Source organism: Chiroxiphia lanceolata, chromosome 6 (genome assembly GCF_009829145.1).
Source record: "Chiroxiphia lanceolata isolate bChiLan1 chromosome 6, bChiLan1.pri, whole genome shotgun sequence".
Lineage (NCBI taxonomy): Eukaryota > Metazoa > Chordata > Aves > Passeriformes > Pipridae > Chiroxiphia > Chiroxiphia lanceolata.
Window position 1 is genome coordinate 24,614,716 of NC_045642.1, and position 23,944 is coordinate 24,638,659.

The 23,944-nt window shown below is 38.6% G+C and overlaps 1 protein-coding gene across 50 annotated transcripts in view; it reads right to left on the reverse strand.

The window, feature by feature from the left end:
- MADD (MAP kinase activating death domain) overlaps nt 1–23,944 on the reverse strand; it is a 72,471-nt gene that overhangs the window by 18,090 nt on the left and 30,437 nt on the right. For 9 of the 50 annotated variants that reach the window (XM_032689849.1, XM_032689839.1, XM_032689838.1 and 6 more), the window contains 16 exons: nt 23,599–23,700; nt 22,712–22,750; nt 21,617–21,676; nt 21,055–21,157; nt 19,231–19,417; nt 18,907–19,057; nt 16,742–16,948; nt 11,787–11,840; nt 8,709–8,806; nt 8,284–8,367; nt 5,602–5,760; nt 5,031–5,139; nt 4,431–4,493; nt 3,934–4,054; nt 2,659–2,764; nt 127–237 (listed from right to left, as the gene is read on the reverse strand). In XM_032689849.1, the coding sequence (XP_032545740.1) occupies nt 127–237; nt 2,659–2,764; nt 3,934–4,054; nt 4,431–4,493; nt 5,031–5,139; nt 5,602–5,760; nt 8,284–8,367; nt 8,709–8,806; nt 11,787–11,840; nt 16,742–16,948; nt 18,907–19,057; nt 19,231–19,417; nt 21,055–21,157; nt 21,617–21,676; nt 22,712–22,750; nt 23,599–23,700 (1,754 nt within the window). The remainder of the gene's footprint in view (nt 1–126; nt 238–2,658; nt 2,765–3,933; nt 4,055–4,430; nt 4,494–5,030; nt 5,140–5,601; nt 5,761–8,283; nt 8,368–8,708; nt 8,807–11,786; nt 11,841–16,741; nt 16,949–18,906; nt 19,058–19,230; nt 19,418–21,054; nt 21,158–21,616; nt 21,677–22,711; nt 22,751–23,598; nt 23,701–23,944) is intronic. The other 41 variants (XM_032689876.1, XM_032689863.1, XM_032689854.1 and 38 more) reach the window with 17 other exon arrangements.

Sequence of the window (23,944 nt, forward strand, 5' to 3'; positions counted from 1 at the left end):
AATAATTCAATTTGATTATTTTTAATATTTTTAAATGAGTGTTGCAGAGAATATACAGAAGAATTTTCAGGCAATTTATTTTCTCTACTGTAGATCCCAAAGACACATCATCACTGTTTTACCTACCAGATTGGCAAGTTTGTCTAGAATATCATTTATTTGCTGACTGTGCACCAATCCAATATGTGATTTTCCCATTAGACGCCGCACCTTTTTCCTAATATCATTCTTGTTCACCTAGAAAGCAGACATAAAGACAGTCAAACACTCTTCTCTATTCACAGAAGGCAACTCCTATCTCCTAAATATGTCTTGGTTTCCACTGCTAAGTCAGCAAAACAACTGATCTCCAGTTCAGTCATGCTAGGAACTCTTTAGCCCAGTAGTACATGAAGAAGTTGCATATACACCACTTTTTCCAGCTAGTGGGCAAATGATACTATGCACAACAGATTTCCTGCCTATCTGCACACACAAGCAGCAATTCCACTACCTACCACTTCCAACTACTGACATTAAAAGCCTCAGTATTCCATGTTGCCACTTATGCGATGAGCCTCATTGGCCAGGCTAGCTCCTCCACCTCTTTCGCTGCAAAGAGTTGATTTCATCAGCTGTGGAGCCCTCAACACAACATGGTATCTTTTGGAATTCTCATTCTTCCACAGCCTGTTTCCTGGTCACTAGGCTGGGGCTCTAACAAACATTTTCAGATAGTCTTCAAACAGCAGAAGGTTCCTCCTGAAAATGAGCTGCAGGGAAGCTCAGAAGCAAAATATTTCTGCCTTGGATGTAATTTCAAAAGGCTATTATGAATGTCAGCCACTGCTAATAAAGGCTTCAAGACAGTACACTCATGCTCGAGTGCTGACTTCAAACTGGATCAGACACTCTTTTTTAACATATTGGCATTATGACCTTAATGCTATGGAGCATACAAAACAAACTCAACCTGCTTCCTTCCGTTGACAAGAATTCTTTGCACTTGAAAGTAGCACTGTATTTTTCAAAATATTTTGAAAGTAAAACCTACTAGGCTCTGCCATCCAAAACAAGAAAATAAATTAAAATACTAAGGATTATGCTTCCTTTGATAGTTCAGAAGAATTCATCTCTCCAGTAACAGAAAGCCTTCCAACTTTGCAGTTTCTACTATAAGCTGCCCTAAGAAGACATACCTTGGTACAGTCTTAAGGCCTTCATTCTGTCTGCTTGAAAAAAGTCCTATATACTAATAAAACATACCAAATTCTAGATCCACCATCTTTTATCCCAAAACTTATAATCAGGGGAAAAAACCCAACCACAACAATAACAAAAAAACCCCCAACCAAACAGACAACACCTCACAACCCTTTTTTGCCCAATTCTGCGTCCTAACCTCACCCTTGAGCATCTCTGAAGATGCACTGAAAGGAACTGTATTTTTATTATAATTCTCTGATCCTCTGTATTCCTTTTTTTCATCCATAACTGATAGGCCCAGAGAGACATAATTTTCAAAGGTAGAATTCCGGCTTGCCTCCTTATCCCTTTCTGCCAGGAAACTTTTCTTGGGGATCTGATTATTTTCACCATACCAAAAGACATCCTCCCGCTATGAGACTAACTCCACCAACATGTCTCATGAGAGCCTTTTGAAACCAATGTTATTTGCTCTCCTCTTTTACAACTTCGATGAAAGTAGCTGCACTACTTATTATTAATTCTACTTTAAGTATTACAGCAATGCAAGTCCTAATGGCCAAATCCCACAGTCTTCTTCTGAAATAAACTCATTCCAAATATACTCAAATCTCATCTTAAAACTTACTTTCACATTCCATTTATGTCAGGAAAAATCAATACTTTCTTCCTCTCTCCCCACTTCTCCTTTCGACCCACCCCTCTGCACTGCATCTCCCTTCCCCAAAAAAATTACATAATTTTTTCCACTGTTGGATATCACATGTTTTTCATCTATGGTATGATGTCTCACCTCATCATTTAAAAAGTCAAAGTTATCAAACTATCACCTATGTACAGCTATCCTTACTGTCAAGCTGTTGCACTGGACAGCACAGTGCATCAAATCTGTTACAGGTAAAACCATGCACTGAAGCTGATTCTAAACAAGACAAAAAATTTAGAAGACTGATTTTCCAGGGACTTTGATTTGGCCTATCTAAGAAATCATTCAGAATAAAAGAAAGATACTTCTAGTAGACATCTACACCATTAAGGTGTATACGGACAGACCACTGAGTGAGAAAGAAAAAGCTTGTTTACTTGTCATAGCAAATTTCTTGTTAACTAATTGATACACATGTTCACAATCTGCCCACATTTGGAATTTGCAGCTGTGAGGAAACAAAATCAGAAAATACTCTCTACTTAAATTATAACCTATACTCTTAAAAATAAGAATATTATCTAAAATTACTAGCGGAAACAGTAAATTTCTACTTTCAATGTCAATATATATGCATACCCATGGCACAGAACTGCATAAACTCAAGACAACATTTTTTCATTAAGATTAGGAGATGTTTTATAACAGTCTTTTATATTCCATTGTTCTGAGTTCTGTGAACAGAAATGTATGGTTTCAAGATGACACCAACAAAATATATTGCCCAAATCTGAGCAGCAATCTACTAAAAAGAAAAAAAAAATCACCTTTATCATAAGCATATAGGCAATCATATTATGCAGCAGTGTAGCCAACAAACGGTCCTCATCATCCTCCAAACGCTTTCGATCATGTTCTCCCAGGGAAAGATACCTGCAAGAAGAGCTAGATCTGAAGCAGATTCACAGGAATTCTTCCTCCTCTTCCTTCACTAAAGCACTGGCAGGAGACAGAGCACTATTTCTAAAGTGTATGGTGAATAAAATCTCTAAAAACACTAAGTCAAATGGTCATTTTCCAGTAAAACACCATGATCACTACTTAAACATTTCCCTTAATTATTAATAGTTGAAACAAATAACAACTGGTCAGTAGGAAAGTTGTAACCGGTCCACTGGGCTTATCTATTTCCTCTTTTCTGCAGTCACAGCTCCATGACAATTACAACTGTCAGAGGAGGAACATACATCTCAGTAATATGACAAGAGCTATCTGTCTTCAGAGTTCGAAAAAACCTGCAGGGGAGAAAAAACTGATCAAGGAAGTGCACAGGCACTCTCTTTTTCCAGCAAGGTAGACAGTTTGTGGAAAAATAGTTTTCAAACTAGCACCCCACAAACTAGTTTTTATTTTGGCTACCAGATCTCATGTTACATGATAGCATGGGTGTAGGCAGTACACCTACAGGTGGCAGACAGAACAGAGAATGATCAGATATTAACATTATGGAGTGGGGGAGAAGAGGAAAGTAGGTAGTGAAGATTGACATCTCAGAAGTAATCTAGCCTTAAGCAACCACGCAGCTATTTTTAGAGAGGGGTTCCCTCATGGGTTTTTTGTTTCCTTTAACTACAAACTGCAAAAACATCTGTAAGTTACTTTGTATTTTGAGAAGGCTCAAACTTCCGTTTCTGAAAACATTTAATTCTTTTACTTTATGTCAACACACTGATATCTTCCTTTATTCCACACTATAGTCATCGTGCCACAGAAATCTCTTGCTTTACTACTTATCTAGTCTATTCCATCTGTTCATACTGTGATTATGCTTACATTTCTCTGAAAACATTATCTCTTCACAAGAGTTAAAAAAAATGTATGTTGTTGTAACTAACAATAAACATTTCAGTATCAGGAGATACTGGCCAGTAGAAAGACAAAAGTCTCACTTTGGAACAGTCAGGTATAGTAACAAGGTTTACAAAGTTAAGCAGAATTAAAATAATTTACGTGTTAGGCAGAATTAAAATAATTTAATTTTTTTTACTATTTCAGCCCCAGATGAAACAATGAGGAGGAAAAAGGTATACTAAAGAACTTACCTGTCAATCATCTCCTGAGGTCCCTGGTCCATCCCCATTCCTTCTCTCTCTAACATTACAGCATCCAAAAAAGCATCTTCCCAGAACTGCATCTGGTCCCATAAAGTTGAACGCTCTTTGCCTATGCAACGTATACAAAAATGGAGCATTTATTCCATTTACTCCAGTCAAATACTTTACCATTAATTCCTGTTCATTCCCACTCCTTGAAAATACCATAAGACAACACACAATGAAAATAAAAAAGAGGTTACTTATAAACCACAAGCAATATCACAGCTGAAGAGAAGTGTAAAAGAAAATACAACATATATCTCTCATTCTCATTAATGGCATAATATTTTTAAACCCTTACACAAAAATACCTCTCATCTCTAGTCTTTAATGAGTATATCTTCTTCCATAAACTGTTAACACTGCCCGAAAGAAATAGAAATATCTCATACAAACACAGATCACAGCAAACACACAGAGAAGTGGAAAGATAAGATTATTACTCATAGAGAAGGTTTCCATTGCAGCATCCTCTAACTGGTCCCAGACAGATCCTTTATCCCTACCTGCACCATTCCAAGCAGGTAGGAACGATAAATGGAAAGGATGAAAAACACAGGAAGAGAGTGTTCTCGATTAACAGCAAGTCCAGATGAAATACATTCCAAAAAAAGCCAATATACTTCTAATTCAAGGATACACTTGAAGGCCATTAATATTCTGAGTTTAGTAGCCCTCTGTTCAATGACTTAAGCTGAATGATCTTTCTTCAAGATCAGTGATATATTTTAGCCTTCCATGCATAGCTAAATTCCTTCTCCCCTTCTGCACATTTTAAAGAATTCATATCCAAGAACCACAAGAGACTTGGACAAACTACATTTTATGCAAACTCCACCACTCACACCCATCTCCTCTTACTATTACTCAATTTCCCCAGTAAATCTCTGGCTTTACTCTGAACGGCCTGATGCACCCAGCATGGACAACAGTAATAAGTTAAAAACACTGTTAGGGAATGTAAAAATTCCAGTCTGTCCCAGACTTAACTTCATCCAAACTTCAAGCTAAAAGATTCCCTCCCCGCAAAAAAAGTAGCTTACCCAAAAGTCCTTCATATAGATAGACACGTTGGTTCCCATCCTCTGGACCTCTCCCTGGAGTACTGCCTTTGCTATCCTTCACACTCTGCTTCAGGTTGTGAGACTTCGCCTAAAAATAATACAAGAGGTGTCAGACAATTTAACTCTGCACTCTGCAGGGCTCCTTCTTGCAGTCTACTTCAGCTGCTCCTAAGAAACAGGAATTTTTCCTCTTAAGTAAGGATGAACAATGCTCATCAACATTGTATTGCCTCTGAAGGGCAATTAAATGTCCACTTGGTTGAGAGAAATACTGAATGATGGGGAATTAAATATTGCTAGAAACTGTAAGGTGGTACAAGATGTGAATATTACTTTCAAAGAACCGTTCATTGCACAGGAAATGAAGATTGATATGTGGATCCACATAAAAATACATCTTTGACATGTTAATATTTTAAGTCATTGCTGATTAACCCTTAGAACAGAGCCAGAGATCCTCTTCCACATAGGCACACATATTGAAATGATTATTGGGCAAGATTGAGTAAAAAAAAAAAAATAAAGAAAGGGAAGTCTACAATGCCCTTACAAAGATAGAGCTAGTAGCAGAGTTTGTCTCAATTTCGCTGTCTGACACAGTGCCTCTGGATCCTGCCAAATTGCCACCATTTTCCACACTCGGGCCATCACCAGCATTGCTACTCAAGTCACTGTCTGCTCCTAATGTCTCTCCAGAACTGTTACTAACCTGTGGAGAAAAATAAAGCAATTACCTTCAATAGTCAAAGACACTGTGGATAGAAAAATTGTAAAACGTTTCTTAATGCACAAAAGAAGCAGTACAACTGAGGGCCACATTTGCCTTTTCTTCTTCAGTAGCATTATCTTTTCATCAAATACTAGTCTGCAGGAAGAGATTAAGAGAGACTCAAAAAGCCCTTCAGAAAAATCACAGAACTGCTTAGGCTGGAACGGATCTGGTAAGATCATCTATACATGAGTCCCCCAGTCAAGTAGGGTCAGCGAGAGTATGCTGCTGAGGACAATGTCCAGTTAGGTTTTTCTAATCTCCACAAATGGAAAACCCACAACCTGCCTGGGCAAACTGCTCCAGTGTTTGACCACCCTTATTATAAAAAAGTGTTTTCTTGTATTCAGATGAAATATACTGTGCTTTAATTTTTGTGCTGATTGCCTCTCATCCTGCCCTCAGAGAGTGCTACTGAGAAGACTCTGGATACCTTGACTCTGTTCGCTCCCATTAGGTATTTACATCCATTGATTACAATCTCCCCGAGTCTTCTCTTCTCCAGACTGAAGAGTCACAGCTCTCTCAGCCTCTCCTCTTATGAAAGATGCTCCAATCCCTTAATCATCTTTGTATCCTTGAGCTGGACTCACTCCAGTAAGTCCTTATCCTTCTTGTACTGGCAGGTCCAGAACGGGACACATGCAGCCTCACCAGTGCTGAGTAAAGTGGAAGGATCACCTCCCTCAACCTGCAGACAACCTGCTCTTCCTAATACAGCCCAGAACACCACAGGCCTTTTCTGCCATGAGGGTGCATTACTGGCTCACGGTTGGCTTGTTGTCTATCAGGATCCTGAGGCCCTTCACAACAAAGTTGCTTTCCAGCTGATTGGCCTCCAATGTGTACTGGTGCCTGGGGTTATTCTTCTCCATATGTAGGACTTGGTATTGTCCCCTTGTTGAACCACATAGATTCCTCTCTATCCAGTTCTCCAGCCTGTTGAGGCCCTCTGAATAGTGGCACAACCATCTGATGTGTCAGTCATTCCTCCTAGTTTTATATCATCTGCAAACTTGCTCTGTACTGTTATCCAGGTCATCAGTGAAGATGCTGAGCAGTGTTGACCCCAATACTGATCCCAGGAGTACATCACTAGAGACTTGTCTCCAGATGGACTTTGTGCTACTTATTTCAACCCTCTGGGCCCCATCGTTCAGCCAGCTTTTGGTTCACCCTCACAATCTACTTACCTAACCCATACTTCATCAGTTTGTCTATGTTACAGGGCTCAGTGTCAAAAGCTTTATTGGAGTCGAGGTAAATCTTTCTCATTACACTCTTCCTCTGGTTTCTGAGGCCTGGGATTCCTGAGAGCCAGTTTTACTGGTAAAAACCTGAGGCACAGAATGCCCCAAAATGCCTCAGTCTTTTCCACCTGCCATCAGATTCAGCAGGTGGCTTATATTTTCCCTAGTCCTTTCTCTTATTACTTATGTACTTGTTTCTGTTTCCATTCACATTCTTCGCCAGATTCAACTCCAGGTCCATATTGGCTTTCCTAACCCTTTCCCTGCAAAGTGAGACAGAAAATGCATACTCCTCCTGTGTCACCCGCCCCTGCTTCAACCTACTGTATAATTCCTTTTCATGTCTGAATTCAGTAGGAGCATTTTGCTCATCCATGCAGGCCTCTTGCTTCCTTTGCTTGGTTTCCTACTTGTTGGGATGGACCTTTCTTGAAGGAGGACATACTTGAATATCAACCAGCTCTCTAGACCCCTCTTCTATCTGGGGCAGTATCCCAGAGAATACAATTTTTTTCTCCATTCAGGAAAGACAGTCAGAGTATTATTCTTGTTACAGGCTAAGAAAGGATCATGGAAAGCCAGGTAGGCAGCAGTACAGAAAAAAACCAAACAACAACAACAAATAGGGAAAGTTCCTTAGGTTTTTATCCCTGGAATGTGTAATATCATATAATCTGGTAGGGAGAAGGTTCATTCTTTTTTTTTACTAAATGCATTCCTGCTACCTTTTCCCTCTAGGCCCTATAGTTGATTGGAAAGCAAACAGATATATATTGATGTAATTCAAGAGCTTTCAGGCAATATATGAGAAAATTTGTTCTTACTTTTAATGCACCAAACTATCTGCCTTTTTTGCTCTCAGGCTACCTTTTTAAACATCTATCTTTTATAGATGGTTTATACAAAACTAAGACATATATATAGAATTGTTGCAATCCATCAGTTCTATAAATACACCAATATGCAGGAATATGTAAGAGCAATAAGTATCATATATGAAGGATGCAATCTGCTAATAAAGACAGCACTATGTATGTTGTCAGACACATATGCTTGCCGCCCACGCAGAGGCTCTGGAGAGAGAACTCACAGACATACATTATGCATGTGTGACAGAATGCTGCCACATCACACAAAATGTAGGCACGAAATGCCCTTCACCATGTTAACAAGCAGTCAATCACACTGAGATTTCACTTTGGGCATATCCTACCACAGTGCTGACTTCAGAATCCTGGCTTGTACTTCGGACCATAACTGTTGGTCCTCCACTGGGAATAGAGTCAAAATCACTCTTCTGCAATCAAAACATATAAAGGACAAGAAGAAGAGTCACATTAGTCTTTACCATAATAAGAGAACATCAATTCTCACTCCTCTGGGGTCTGGAATCACATGCCTTATGCTTTCTTAATTTATTTAGCCAACCAAGTAGCAACTACTGCCTGCATGTCAAAAAGATCACAGTGTCCTGTAATTGAGTTCAAAAGATCAATCCCCTACAGAAAGAGGGGAAGAAATTTTACCAAATGTGCCTCTCAAGAATTCCCAAACCTGTAAGTCTTCCCATAATGAAGTAATGAATAGAAGAATCCTCTCTCTTACCACATAAATAAAGCAAGCATAGGAGTCACTGACCTGAGAACCTGAGGCCAAACTGAGGCCACTGTCTGCACTGATTTGGGATTTCTTCTCATCTGTTTCTCCCAAATCGAATTGTTTCACACCTTCTGTTCCTGAACAAAGGAAAAAGTAAATCATTACTGTACCAAGAAAAAACAGTATGGCAGAAAGCGGATGACAGACTGGAAGCAGGAATAGTACCACGAAAACAGATTTGCTTTCTCATTTCTTTGATTTTTATTATTCTTATTCCTTGGTCTTGAAAACAACAAGGTCAGCAGGATACATCTGCTAGTCTTTGAACATTAGTTTGAATTTCAAATACTCCGAAGGCATAGTCCAGGTGTGACTATAACTAAACAGTACCTTTTTTAGCCATTCAAGACAGAAAAGAGAACAGACAAAGGTCAAGTAGCTTCCAGTTACAATAACATGCAGAGGAGTTGCCATTCAACTCTAGGAAGCCACTTCCTTTATTCTTGGTAATAACAAAAGATACCTATTTACTTAAAGTCAGAATCCTTTTTTGAACAGCTAAATTGCTCAAAGGCCTGGACTGAGTGTTTTTTGGTTGCCCACTGCAACTATCTAGCCAAAAATCAGGGAACACATGACAAGAATATGTTACCCCAGTAAGATTTTCAAGGAATAAGCTTGTTTGATGCTGTACTTCACAATATTCTCCAATTTATTAACAAATGGCTCTCCAGAGTTGGCAATCACACAGGTCAAAAGTGAGAGAGGGAATCACCAAGCTTTTAAGTCATGCATTCATTAACACAGCAATCCAAAAACAAAGAAGGGAAAAAAAGGATAAAAAAATTTTATGTTCAATTTCCCATGCATTTCAATCATCTATTGTCCTCTGATGGGATGGCAGAAGGAAAAGAGAATGATGGAGAGATAGAGCCTGAAAAGAAATTTGGATAAGCATTGAACAAAACTAGTAACAATGCAAGAAAAAATATGTTATAGACTGTACACAGAATGTCAATACTCTCAGAAACGGAAAGAGACTGAATGCAACACTTCTGCCATATCCATATCTGCCAACTATTCAGTAACAGGAAGACATGATCAGCTGCTGGAATATTTGTATTATATACCCATGACTACATCCAGTATCTCTAAGCAAACAATGCCACTATCTCTATAACAGCTGATCACAACAACCTGGGAATTATGAACATTTGTAATATATGTAACATTAGAGAGGGTAAGACAGTGAAAAGGAAAGAAAAAGGGAAGGGAGGAGAGAGAGAGAGAAGGATAATATACAAAGATTTGTGGGAGTGAGTTTGAGATGGTATGTAAACTCATGGATAGCCAAGCCATAAGCGGGCTGTGCAGACCATACTAGCTTACTACTCAACCACCAATTCTTCCTGTGAAGTGTTTATAGAAAGTATTCTTCATGTGTTATAGTATTCTGCCTCTAAATCCATATGCCTTAGTTACTGTAAATCAAATCAAAGATTCTAGGAAAGAAAAAGCATAAACAAAATTTACCAAAAGTATCTTTTCTAAGAATTTGGCATCTTTTTCCCCACTGCAATATGCATTGCTCACTTCTAGATGTCTATTTCCAGTCATTCGAGTGACCAGCATTTCTAGTTCTGAATAACAATACAGTAAAAAGTTTCATATTTCATTACTACAGTGAGAACACTAAATTTCAGCTGTGTGTTTTAAGCAATTTAAGAGTTTCCTGTCCCAACACATACTTCAGACATATTTCTGGCAATTTGACTTTTAAAGTTCAGATATTTGACAGCTGTAACTGAGTTTAAGGAGCACAAAAACCACAATCACATTGTTGTCATCTCAGTGTAGAGGCACTTACAAACCTCCCTTTCCCTTCTTTATGGAGTTATATGTGTAACACACATAAAACACTAAATGCTCAATTTATCCCTCCCAATGTAGGCACCTACCTGAAAGGCTCATTTTAGGAGAGTAGGTGTGTGCATGTGCTATGTGTCTGTCTCACACACACTCCTATCTCAGCAGAAAGCAACTCACAACTTCAATATAGCAAGCTGCACTGCAGAGGTGCCCCACTTGCCCCATTCTCTCTGAACTAACTCCAGATGCTAATTTGTATTTAACAGAACTATTTAACCAAGGAGCCTAAAACTAATCAAAGCAAATCCAGGCCTAGTCAGAACGTCGAGAATTTTCACTCATTCATCTTATCTATTAATCCTCCCCAGACCTTCAGTCTGTAAACTGGGCATCAGCTCTGCAAAGTACAAACTACGCTTACGGTTAGGAAACATCTACCCCCAAACGGTTGCTATAAATTAGCTATTGTCCTTATGTCATAGTCCCTATTTACAACAGTAACAACCAAAATAGCAAAACCTTGTACTACCACTGCAGATAGTACACATTCAATATCTTATCCATTATCGTATTTCAACAGATGTTCAGATTTGTGTAGATTTAGACTATTGTTTAGACTCTGTAAACAGCCTCAAATTCTTTCAGTCCTTCTTTAACATGGATACAAAAAATAAAACCAGGCTGATTCCTTGTTATGAGGCTATTTTCTAGCATCCATCACTAAATACAATTCTTCACATACACCTTCTCTCTCCCCCTCAGAAGTATTTCTTGTTGCAGACTGTTCATGGTTGATTCCAGGTAACAAAATTTGCCATCGCATGGCTTGAACAGAGAATTCTTCATTCCAGTAATACTCAATCAATCAATATATCCGTGCCAATAACTTGTTAAACAAAACTGGTCCTTAAAGTTTAAAAAAAGGAGATGAACTATCTTAAAATTCTTCCATATTTATCTGATATGGTGAGGATGCAGAATATCTACTTCCCCATCTTTGAAGAAGGCAACATTCAGGGGAGGAAAAAAAAGAAAGGAAAAAAAAAAAGAAGAGACATTTGTGCACAATTTCCCTAGGCCAAACTGATCTGTTTGGTCTCTCTAATGCACACTTTCTTTAAATAGACCTTTGTTCTTCTGGGTATAAAACCTGTGTGCCATAGATGCAAGCTCACCCTGCACCTGGTGAGTTGGCAGTTATGGGGAGGCTGGAGGAGTCAGTTTCTACATTTTTTTTAATTTCCTTACTCGTTTTTTCCAAAGATTTTTGCTTTTTCACTTCCTGGTGCTTGTTCCACAATTCTACCCAAGATGCATTGAAAGCAGGAGAGAAAGAGAAAGAGTCAGTGGCTGGTCAGACAGGCGAAAGTGGGGAAAAAAATTTGAAACCAAAAACCCACCCCTTCATCTCAAAAAAAAAAAAGAAAAAAAAAAGAAAAAAAGAATAAAAAAAAAGGCAGAATTTCATGAATGGTTAATAAATACCATTTTAAAATAAATCAGTGTTAGGTACTGAGTACTGTATCATCTCTTAATAACAGCTGTGGTGCATCCCACCCTCCCCTCCTCAGGCCACACTATGACAACAGTGAATCAACTAAGGCAAAACAGCTCTTATGAACACATATAATGCAATTAATCACCTTTCCTGAGAAAGGTATTTAAGACTCTCAGATCTTTACTCCTCTAAGGTATCGCAGAAGCTCTAATTAACAAAAACATTTTAATGTCTCTAGTTTATATCACTGAAAGGAAAAGACATAAAAACAGCAGCAGCAATTAAAAAAAAAAAAGTGTAGGTTAACACAACATTTAAGCAATATTATATCTTAACAGATTATCACAAAGTTTACAAGTTATTTTTGACCTCACAACGCTCTCAATAAATGCTTGGCTCTGCCTACCAATCTGTCCTATAGGCAAAGAGCTGAACTTCTTTGCATTCACTTGTTCCTATCAGGGTATAAAGAATGGAAAATGGAAAAGAAGAAAAATGAGCAAAATATCAGTCACGCTTAATACCAATTTCCAAAACTCAAATGAGGTCACAGCACTCCAATCAAGTCAAGGAATTCCCTAAGAGGATATACAATGCACAGAACAGGAAAAAAGTCTGAACTCTCCTTATATTTGAAACTTAGCCCTGGGACAATAGTGATAAGGCACTTGCACTTTTCTGTCACTCTCATTCCTCACATTTCTCAACTCTCTGAAATGCAGTCACCTTTTCTGCTCAGAAACATTGATCAGTCCAGGTGCTGGCCTATTGGCCAAAGGAAACATTACAAGCTGACATGCTGAACTGACTCTGAATGTTAGGCACTAGCATAGTGAAAGCTGAGAAGACCACAGTGGAAGGTCCTCTCAGAAAAGTTGCAAAGGGAAGGAAAAAGCAGTACAGTGTTCTACTTTTCTTCAAGGAGACTTCCTGAGCAATTGAAAGGTCACTTGAAGTGTATCAGAAACCCACCCCACCCTGCAAATGGCAGAAATAAGGGCACGACAGGCTCTAAAAAACAAAACGTCCACTGAAAAAAATTAAAACATAGTGTTGCAACTGTGGAGGAAGGTTCCAAAATATTATCATTAAACACACTAGGAACAAGGCAAGGAACAAGGCAAATGCAACTAGGTAGAAAAAGCTAGAAAGACGGTTTCTAGCCAGTTGATTTCTAGATCTGCTTCATGATTGATGGATCTTCCTTCAACTTTCATAGACAGACAGATGGATAGGATAAAATTGCTTAGGGATCCAAACAGCATCCTATAGGCTTATCTAGCTGAGCACACACTGACACAGATAACAATCTCTAAGATAGACTAAATTTGTTTGTTAAAGGGCTTTGAAAACATCTGGCCTCTTAGGGGCTTAGTCTATATGGCTTTACTTTAAAAACCACCAGGCTGAAAGCTACAATACCCGCCATTACATTACTTTTATCTGACTTGTCTGTTAATTCAGGGTATCATATATACCAGCATATTAAAAACAGATTAGATTTAACTCTCAACTAATATGTCAAAGAAGAAAAGGAAAGCTCCAAGTAAACTCAAGGGGTATAAAATACTATGCCTATGACTTTGTTACATGAGCTTGAACTAAACAGGACATCAGGTCCAGAAAGGATCTGATGCAGACAAAGCAGGTAGCACAATTTTCTTTTTAAAAAACCAGCCAAAATAAAGTGATCTGACAGGATTAAACAATTATTTTAAAAGTAGTAATGGAAACTTCAGCAAGTACTGACATTTTCATTATCAGTTATGGCAAGTATTCAATAAACCAAACCAACCACTAACGTAAAATGGGAAACTACTAACTATCAACTTTAAAGCCACCAGTGTCCTAATAAAAAGACCAACACTACAGGTGATGACCATGAACCTTGGAAGACAAGAACCCCAGAAGCAAGCATTTAATGATCTTTTAGGAAACAAAGTATCAGAGGCATCATCTTCAAAATGAACTTTCCAGCTAGGAATTAGGTATTAAAGCACAGCAAAGATCAAGCCTAAGCTGGTAAAAATCTCTCCCAGTTCACCTCAGAAATAAGAATTTTGAATGCTCTGTTGCAAGAGAACATCAGAAGTACACAAAAACCCATAAACTTCCTGAAAAGTGAACAAGAAAAGGGGATCAAGGAAGAATATATCCACCCTGACCCCTGGAAAACTCTGAACCTCCTGGCCATTGTTCCCGTAGTACAAAAATCCATACAGATTCAGCTATCACACCTTTAGATCTCAGAGATTTAGTTTAATCACCACACTAACATACGCTTCTCATATGGCTACTGCAAACAGTGTTGTACATTATTTTAACTCTATCATTCTGAAGACTTCTCATTGTAGTATTTCCTCTTGCATCTAGGTCAAAAGGTTAGCAGCCTAACTTGTATTTCATCTATACAATACCAACAGATTCATCAAAAGTTTTATTTACATATCTGCAACCTGAGGCTGTAAGTACCTTCCAAACTTCACAGAATCAAGTAACTGCTGAAGTTCAAAGGGTCCTCTGGAGACCATCTAGTCAAACCTTCCTGCTCAAAGTAGGGTTGACTAAAGCTGGCTGCCGCAGGACCATGTCCAGTCAGGTATTAACTATCTCCAAAGATGGATAATCCACAACCTTTCCATGCAACCTATTCCAGTGTTGGAGCATCTTCACACAAGAACATTTTTTCTCATGTTTAAATTGAACTACTTACAAATACTTTGTTATTTCAGCAACATGTAAATGTTTACCAGATACTTCATCCCTAAATAAATTAATTTGAATGAGAATATCTGCATTTCACTGCAGAAGGAATTTCAGCCTAGCCATGACTAACTCAAATCCTGTATATCCAAAGTTGTCTTATTCTGAAGCCTTCATGACAGAACATAAAGGAAGTATAATAGCCAAGCAGTTTTAAATTATCTTCCTGCAACACAAGAGAAATTCTCTTTACTTCTAGATCACATGAGTCAAATGAACATGGACACCACATTATTTTTACAGCAACATCCTAAAGACTAACTTGCATATCAGTTCTGGTGAAAGACAAAAGCAGTTAGAAAAAAAGGCTTCAGAAAAAACATTAAAGTCTTTAGAACTTTGATCAGGTTTGGTAAAATCACATCCTTCTTGTAACTTGGCTCCATAGAAGACAAGTGGAAATCTTCAGAGCATCAGAACCACCAATAAAAATGTACCTTTGCCTGCCCTCGAAGACCGTGAATTGTTTAAGGCTAATATTCTGGCAACAGTAGTTAACATGACATATTAAGTAGCTCTTCTTTTGAAAATTACTCCTCACAATGCTTCACAAACACGGACTGTCTGATCTTTATGATTTCCATTTCTATGAGGCTTTAATTTCATCTAAGGGAAAGAAGCAGTCTTAGCAATCCAATCAAAAGTTCTCTTTTCATTCTTTAAAAGAACACTGGCCTAGTGCCTGATTTATTCTTAGTTGTGTCAGAGGCAAATTTCCTTTTTTTACCCTACAGAAAAGTAATGAAGTATCCAGCACAAACCAAACAACTAACTGAAATACCAGAAATCTGAATCTGAATCTCTTTCAGCTTTATGATAGATTTTCAAAGAGAGAGCAAGACTAGTTTCTGAGCAACTGCCTCCATAGATTACCTCTTTAAACAAGAAAGCAAATCAAGTCAGAGGGATTCAGTATCAGTTCAGAAGGGCTCAACAGTATTTAGCCTGCAGCTATTATGCGGGTATAAGACTGAATGTTTGCACTCCTGCCACATAACTGCTCAATATACACATTCCCTTATCTTATACCACATACTACAGGTATAGGCCTCACAGTAGCACACTTTCAGAAGATTATTCTTTCATACAATGACTCCATTAAAATGTTATTTTAAACCAGCTGCAAGAAGCAATGGCTAAAATTTAACATATTTTTGCAGTTGACAAAAATTTTCTCATATGTTGAGGCTACTTTTCTCATGTTTACAACCGACAGCATGCTGGATCAACCAAAATATTTTTTTTCTCCTCCACCAAAAAACCTGTAAAGCACTTTTTAGAGGAAACAGTTTAAAGTCTACCTTTAACTTTTTCCCAAGACATAGAGAAAAGCTATATCAGCTAAGAAATTAAGGCAGGAAAATTTCTAGCAACCAGCCTAGCAGATGCTGTTTAGACAGATATGTGTTCTATTTGGTACTGCATGGAAGGAAAATCCATCAGTCCTGTTCACTGAAACTGTTAACACTACAACTAAACTTCTTTTGGAAATTTTATTGTTAACAATCAGCATATTCTGGGTCCCATTTCTATCAGGATATGATCTAGATAATTCACAGGTAGCCAGCAATTATAAGAAACATTTATTACATGTTTCCATGTTTCCCTTCCACGGTTGCCCTTTCTGAAGTCCTGCTATCCCTGTTTCCCTTTTGCCATTTCCTGTTGCTTGAAAACAGCAATCACAGAGCAAAAAATAAAGCTGTTTAAAGTGTAATGAAATTCAGAAACAATTAAGATTAGAAAGCTTCTGGGAGAAAACTGCAGTGGATAGTTTAACCCAGAGTAGAGTGAAGACACATATGATTGTTTCTTGTGATCCAAGGTGTAAATGAAGCATGTTACAGCAGCAATGTAGTGTGTTAAAATGGAGAGAATGCAAATAGAACCTAATGCCAAAATAGAATTCCCTCCTGCACTTGACATGAATCTCAATACACACCAATGGAAGCAATAAAATTTTCTTCCTTTAGACTTCTTGTGTCAAACTCCCTTGGCCCTTTGCCTGCAGGGCTTGGTGGCTTTGGCATTATCTGAGGTACCGGCAGCTGCATCGCAGGTTTTGGCTCCACTCTTGGGGATGATCCAGGATCCTTGCCAACTGGAGTGACAGATCCATCTGTTGGACTTCGTTTTCTCTTTTCTGGTTCTTTAAAGAAAAGAACAGTGTTGAGAGAAAATAAATAAATAAATAGATAGATGGATAGAAAGAAACATAAGGAAAAAGGAAATGAGAGTGGGAAAAGAAAGATGAGACAGATGGTCTCACCTAAATCATTAAGCCTGGCACTGAAACAGCTCAGTGCCACATTTGTTCCCCTAGGTCAACATGGCTTGCTGACAGCCTGACACATTGGTGGAAACAGTAGAGGAGAAAGCCAGAATGCTGTTTTAGGGTACTCAAATATCTCATTCCTGTATACTTGAAACCTGACACATTAACTGTACCATCTCCTCTGCCAAGTTGTGAAAAATTAAACAACTCTGCCTAAACTGCCAAGAATACCACTTACAGAATATAAGTAAGCTCCTCTCACAGTGCAAAGGTGACCAATACAATCATTTTCATGGGTAACACTAAATGAAACCAGTTAGGAAAAAAACAAAAAGAACCTATCAGCTATAGCTCTTCCATCCTTCTCCAAGACTTCCTATAACCCTACGTCCCAACAGGTAGTTTGGATTATTTCTCTGTATCAAACCTCACAGTCTGAATTACAGCAACACCTTCAGAATATAATAATTAAAATCAGGTTTTCCATAAAGAGCCTCCTTCAATCCTGCACAAACTGTTCCAATTGCTGACGAGTCTAACAGTCAAAACTTCTTACCCTAATATCTAAATCTGTCATATCACTAGACCTTGTGATACCTTTGTTCAGTAGATCAAAGATTCTGCTATCAGCAACACAGTATGCATCATATGCAAACCAAACAATTTCAGGATTACTAGTTTATTACTAGATGTTAAACAACTCTAAGATAAATGCTAATCTCTATAAAACATCTCCTTAAATAACTAGATCAACTAATTGAAAACAAGGTAAAACATATGAAACAGTTAAAATTTGACTATAAATTAAGATGCTATGCAATAATGAGACATATCACGGCTTTAAAAGTTTGCATCAATTTTTGTCTATTGCGACCTCAATTAATTTACTGGGTAAAGTCTACTTACTATCAAATTATGTTATCTGGTCTTTACTCTTTTACTACCATTGAGTTTTACATCAGCCATTCTAAATTTGCTTAGAATCAGTGTCAGACTAAAAGGCTTGTAATTACCAAAATCAACCTACTCCCCACATTCAGGAGTGTTCCACTAGCCCAGCCTTTATTACATTCCTCAGCACCCTAAAAATGATTGGAAATGAAAACTTGTAAGCCACAGGGCATATCTAAGCTAACTCATAAAAAAATCCCTGAACACCAAGTATAAGGGATTCAGTAGATGCTACTCCTCTGCAACAATGAAATAAATAACTTTTATCATTTGAGATTATAACCAAGTCAGATATTAAGCAGACATTAAGCAGAGATGTAGCTTTTTGTCATCTTTTGCTATTTTCCTTATGCATGCATTTTCTTACTTTGCATTAAGAATCATATTCTTAAGAAAAAGATGAAAAATAAAGAGATATTTTCAGACTTTCCTCTTCAAGAGTTCTTGGTTGTATAAGAATTGTGTAATGCAAGGTGGTTGGTAAGATATAAGTCTCATAGGGTTCCACCTTACAAATATCTCCCTCCCTATTCAGGTTGCCTGCAACAATTTTCCAAGACAGTGACAGTTTTAGCTGAAGGTCCCCACTCTCAGAATTTCCACTTCACCTGTAAAAGTTCCAGGTTTTGTATTTCACTGCAGTTCCCATTTTCAATCAAATATAAGTATGGCCATTATTTTGCACTGGTCCAGTTAAATGTGTGTAAAAAAGAAGAAACATGCTTCAAGCTTTGTAAGGCTTCAGTAACAATGGTACAATTCTCACCATTTTGAAAGTGTTGTAAAACCCCTGAAATATCAGAAGGTACAACACAGCTACCTTCACAATAAGGATCTTGTTCGGTTCATAAACACAGTATTCTCATAAACACTCTTCTTACCTTTATTATAATAGTGAGTATGTGCTATCTCTAGCAGGCCAAAAACACTGGCCATGCCTCCCAGGCCAGCATTTGCATATGAATGCTCCAAGCTTAAGACTGTGCACTTCAGCAAGTCCAGCATGCCTTTATAAACCTTGCGGCTGATCTCCTGCAATGAAAATCCCATTAGTGTTTCTATTTCAGAAGCGAGAAAGCAATTCAATAACTTAAATTCCAAAACTGCTGCAACATCAGCTTTTAGAAGGCAATGAACAAAAACTTCGTACAAATTGAGCCTCAGCAGAGACTGAGTGTGAGGACCCTGCTGAGTTCAGCACTGACCACGTCCTGTATGACATCCTGTCGAGCATCTTCTTCTGACTGGATGGTGCGATTCAGCTTGCTTAGTACAAAGACACGGAGCTGCTCACTCTCCAGCAGACGTCGGACTCTCTTCATATTCAGCCAGCCAACACCCTGCCCATCAAGAACATTGTGTACCACCTCCTTCAGGAACTGCTGGTTCTCACTGAGAGATTTAAGAGAAAGCAAGGAAAAGTTAACCCTCTGCTTACTTTGGCTTCAATGGGAAGACAGATATGGCCAGGACACATAGAGAAATACCACTGAAATGGTTTATGGCTTAAACATTGTTAAAATCATGAAAAGGCTTTTGGCCACTGTAGCAAACTGTGCAAAGAAGCAACTGCTCACCAAAGCCTGCCCCTCCCCAAATATGCCCACTAATTTGGACTACGACAGAATTTGAGACACAATAAAAATAGTACTATTGCCCAATTATCCCAGGAGCAGAATGTATCCAGAAGTGTAAAAGACTGAGATGCTAATGGCTCAGTCAAGGTGCAAACTGACAATGCATAAAGTAACCACCCAGGTGCTGAGGGCATGCACATCTAACACCTCAGCCTACAAGCTGACTGTTAAACAAGATCGGGAGAGGCAAATCCGGCTAGGCAGGGTAGTGTTTCTTTGTCCTTACACAAATGACTCAGCTGTGATAACTCCCCTCTGGGGAAGCACCAGAACAATTCACACACAGCCTGAAGACACTCCTCTCTGCTGATGGGCCATAATTGACTCACTTGTGCTGATGTAACAGGCAGCTGTAACATCTTAAAAGGTGTCAAAGACTCCTGAAATGTTCCAGCATTATGTCCGTTGTAAAACTCCCTGCCCCAGGGGAGGTACCAGAGGCATTCCCACCTCACCTAAGCCCAATAAAAGACGGCAGGAACTTTGCTTAAGACATAGGACTTTCCTTTCTACCCTGGGCATCATTAACTTCTTCCTTCACCACCACTGGCTTTTTCCCTCCCAACCCTGGGTTTCCCTCAATGGATCCAAACTGCAATCATCACTTCAACAAGGCTGGCACTCTCATCACCCAGAAGAACACAAGAAGAGATCAAAGGGATTCCATTGGAATCCATGAAATGGTGACTTTTTTTTTACTTAATGTCTTTTGGTCACATTCTCTCCCCCTTTCTCTCTTTTCCCTATTTCTTTCTATCTCTACCTCACATTTACTGTTGAATAAAAATCTGTACTACTGACTTTAGTATATGGTCTCATTTGCATCTTAATTTGGGCAGAAGCATCTCTAATAATTTTAAAGAACCTGCTCATAACACTTGTCTCCCAAACCCAGTAGCTCACAGTAAATTTCACTCTACCTGTGACTGCTACATAAGAATAGGAGGAGAAAGCACAGGCACAGGTCAAGTAACGTTTCCTTGCACTATTCTGAGTTCCTTCCCAAGGCTGAGAAAATCATGTCACACGAATTCATGGAATCAAACTGCTTCATTTGACTCAGTTGATCCCCCGTGTGGTGCGTTAAAACTCTGCTGGCTAGATCACCTTGTCAAGAACACAGTCAGTTACAAAGAATAACTACTGAGTTAAAGTAGGAACCTAGAAAAATTTGGATCTCAGACAGAAAGAGGATACGTTTTGAAACGCTATTAACTGTAAGACCATCCATACGGAATCTTCCCAGACAATAATATGTCCAGGTCTAGGGCCACAGAAAAGTGCTTAGTTTTCAACACCTAGACTTCTGAGAAAACATTGGTTAAGTATGAGGCCACTCTAACTACACTGTACACTCAAAAAACAATATTACACTCAAACTAGCAATATTACCTGGAATTGCTAGTTCGTCCCTGAGGCGATGGAGATTCCCTCTTCACTGTTGGGCTGTGCTTTATGACTGAAGATTTTTGATCCACAAGAGCTCGTCTATTTCCTAAAGAGAAGAGGAAACAGGATGAGAGAAATGGGTGGGAGGAAAACATTCTGATCCTGGGACAGTAACAAGCAGTGCTAAAGTTGGCTAACACACCTATTTGAATCACAGGTAACAGACTTAAACAAAATGGAAACTCCAAAAAAGCAGCAGCATATATCAAATTCTAGCATCACACATCGGCAGAAAACAGTAATGGGAGTAATGCAGAGAGAAAAAGAGAAGATGGTAATGGGAGCAGGAGGTGAGAGGCAGGAAAAGTTCTGGCTGCTCTGCATGCAGTTCCACAACAAGAACCATCTTCAAATTAGTCACTATATGTAAAAGCATAATGCATTGAGGGTGACTAGTATAGATCATGTGGTACTGGTTACCCAGCGAGAAAGGTAGCCCAAAGTCAGGCATAGGGAATGCTGGAAACTGTTACGTCATGCACAGCTCATGCTGTAGGGAACCCACCTTCATTGCTTACTGGGCCAGCTTCAGTAATAATCTCCATTATAGTATTTAACCCAAATACTGGGACACAAAATATACAATTAGTAGTGTACTACGATATCTACACACCCCACTGTCAGCATCAAATGAATCCAGCTACCAGCTTCTTCCCAGCCCTCCCTCAAAACAAAACCCAGATGAGACTAGAGCAGGAAGGATGCTTGAAAGCCCAAGACCACAAGGGCCAGAATAACTTAAGAGATAGTGCTTGACTTGAAATTTGGTATTGTGAAATCAGTGTATTGCATCTTCAAGAACATCGCTGCACGTATTGTGTTTGAATAGCACTATGAAAAACATCTGCATCACCGAAGAAAAAATATTAATGGATGCGCGTGAAATAAAAATTAAAAAGGAGGATGGAAAGTGGTCAAACAGCAGCAATGAGATGGAGTCCCAGCATCATTTCCCATTACAGTTAGAAACACACACTTGGCAAGAACAATGCAGCAATTTTATATCTGTACAATAAAGACAAAAGCATTTAAAAACCACTAAAGTGCCCAGTGGGAATCCCAGTGAGACAGCATGCACATGTAAATGAACACAAACACACACACACACAAACACACACACACACACACACACACACACTTGCACATGCATAAAAGAGACTGAGCTACTCCACGGAAATCCCATCCTCATATCTGCATAGTAACTTCAAAGGCCTTACAGGATTAAAATAGTCAAGAAAAGAACATCAAAGTGCAGAAGATGAGGCACAAAGCATGAACGTGGAATGGCAAACCCCATCACTGTTTTCTTCCAATGCATGGAATCAGTCATTAAGAGTACTCAAGGAAATAACCCCAACATGAAGCATGTTTCTTATCCAGCACAACTGGACATGAAAACATAACCAACTGGTAAAAGGCTGACAAAAACAGCTGTGCAGAGTCTCTGCTAGTGTTTTCACCCTACCAGTCCTGTTACTCCTCATTTTACATATAGGGAATGATTACTTGTCTCAAAAACAAAGTCCAAAGCAGAAACACAAAATCCAGCTTTTGGTCTTTGTTTCTACAAGGTCAAAGGTCAGCAAAATATCATACCAACCTTCATCCACATCCCTTCCCAATTCCAGATTAAAGTAATCTTTACCGATAAAAGTGATGAGGAGGAAAAAATAAATGAAAAAAATCAACATATTAAAACAAAAGCAGTACGCTCTAATCAGACAGAATAACTCAAAAGGCAAAATAAAATCTCTCCCCAGTTTAGCATCTGAAAAGGTCTCAGCACTAAGACACCAGCACATGCTCAGTCATCTTGTGTTATTACAGCTGGTACCAGGGTGACCAGGCTTTCTAACTTCCCATGGTACAAGGGTCATTTCTCTAGCGCCCATTCAGACATATTAACTATTGATACTGCAGACAAACAGGAGATGTTCTAATGAAAAGATTGTGCACATGTGCTAGGGATTGATCTTCACTCTGAGAGAGCTGAAGTATGGTTATAATTTGATTTTCTATTTAGTGATCTCAAAAGACTACAAACACTTCGGAAACTCACATAAACTGCAGTCTCCATGGGAGGATGGCATTATCCCCACTTACAAAGGCCGCATCATTGCTCTAATAAATTACCTAAGGCTAGTCATGAAGATAGTGGCAGCACAAAAGTAGGACCTACATCTTGGTTCCCATTCTTTACACTAAGTACTTAAAACAAAATACAAAACAAAACCAACATTCATAATGTATCTGTTAACTCAGGCTAGACCAGACACTCTCCCATCCCAACACAGCCCAATTTTTAGGAAGAAGACTGACTGAGAAATATCAAGACAATTTACTGTCTTGATCCTTAAGACAGGTACTACCCAAACAATGAAAATGCATCACCCCCAGGATTCCTGTTAGAGGTAAGACCTCAGACTTCCAAATCACAAGAACAGGCTACAAGTAAAGGCTGTAGAAGACAAAGGGAAAAATGGTTACCTTTCAGGCTGGGAAAAGGAGTATTCTTGTCTCTCCCAACTTTCGTTGGTAGGGCTAAGTTGGACAAACTGAAACTTGTGCTGTGGTTTCTGTACAAGCTGCCTAAGACAGAAGAAGAAAAAAATTAAATGCCTAGTGCTCACTGCACACACACAATTTTCTGTAATTCACCATCTTATTCCAGATCCTTAATGATTAAGTTGTTCTTTATTACCCAAAAGTCTCACAAGCATAACATGATCTCATTTACATTGCAACCAAAATCTATAACCAGATTATTCTAAACTGTACAAAAACATAAGTTTGCTCACAATAATTGCTGTTGGATCTTTGAGTCTTAAATGTA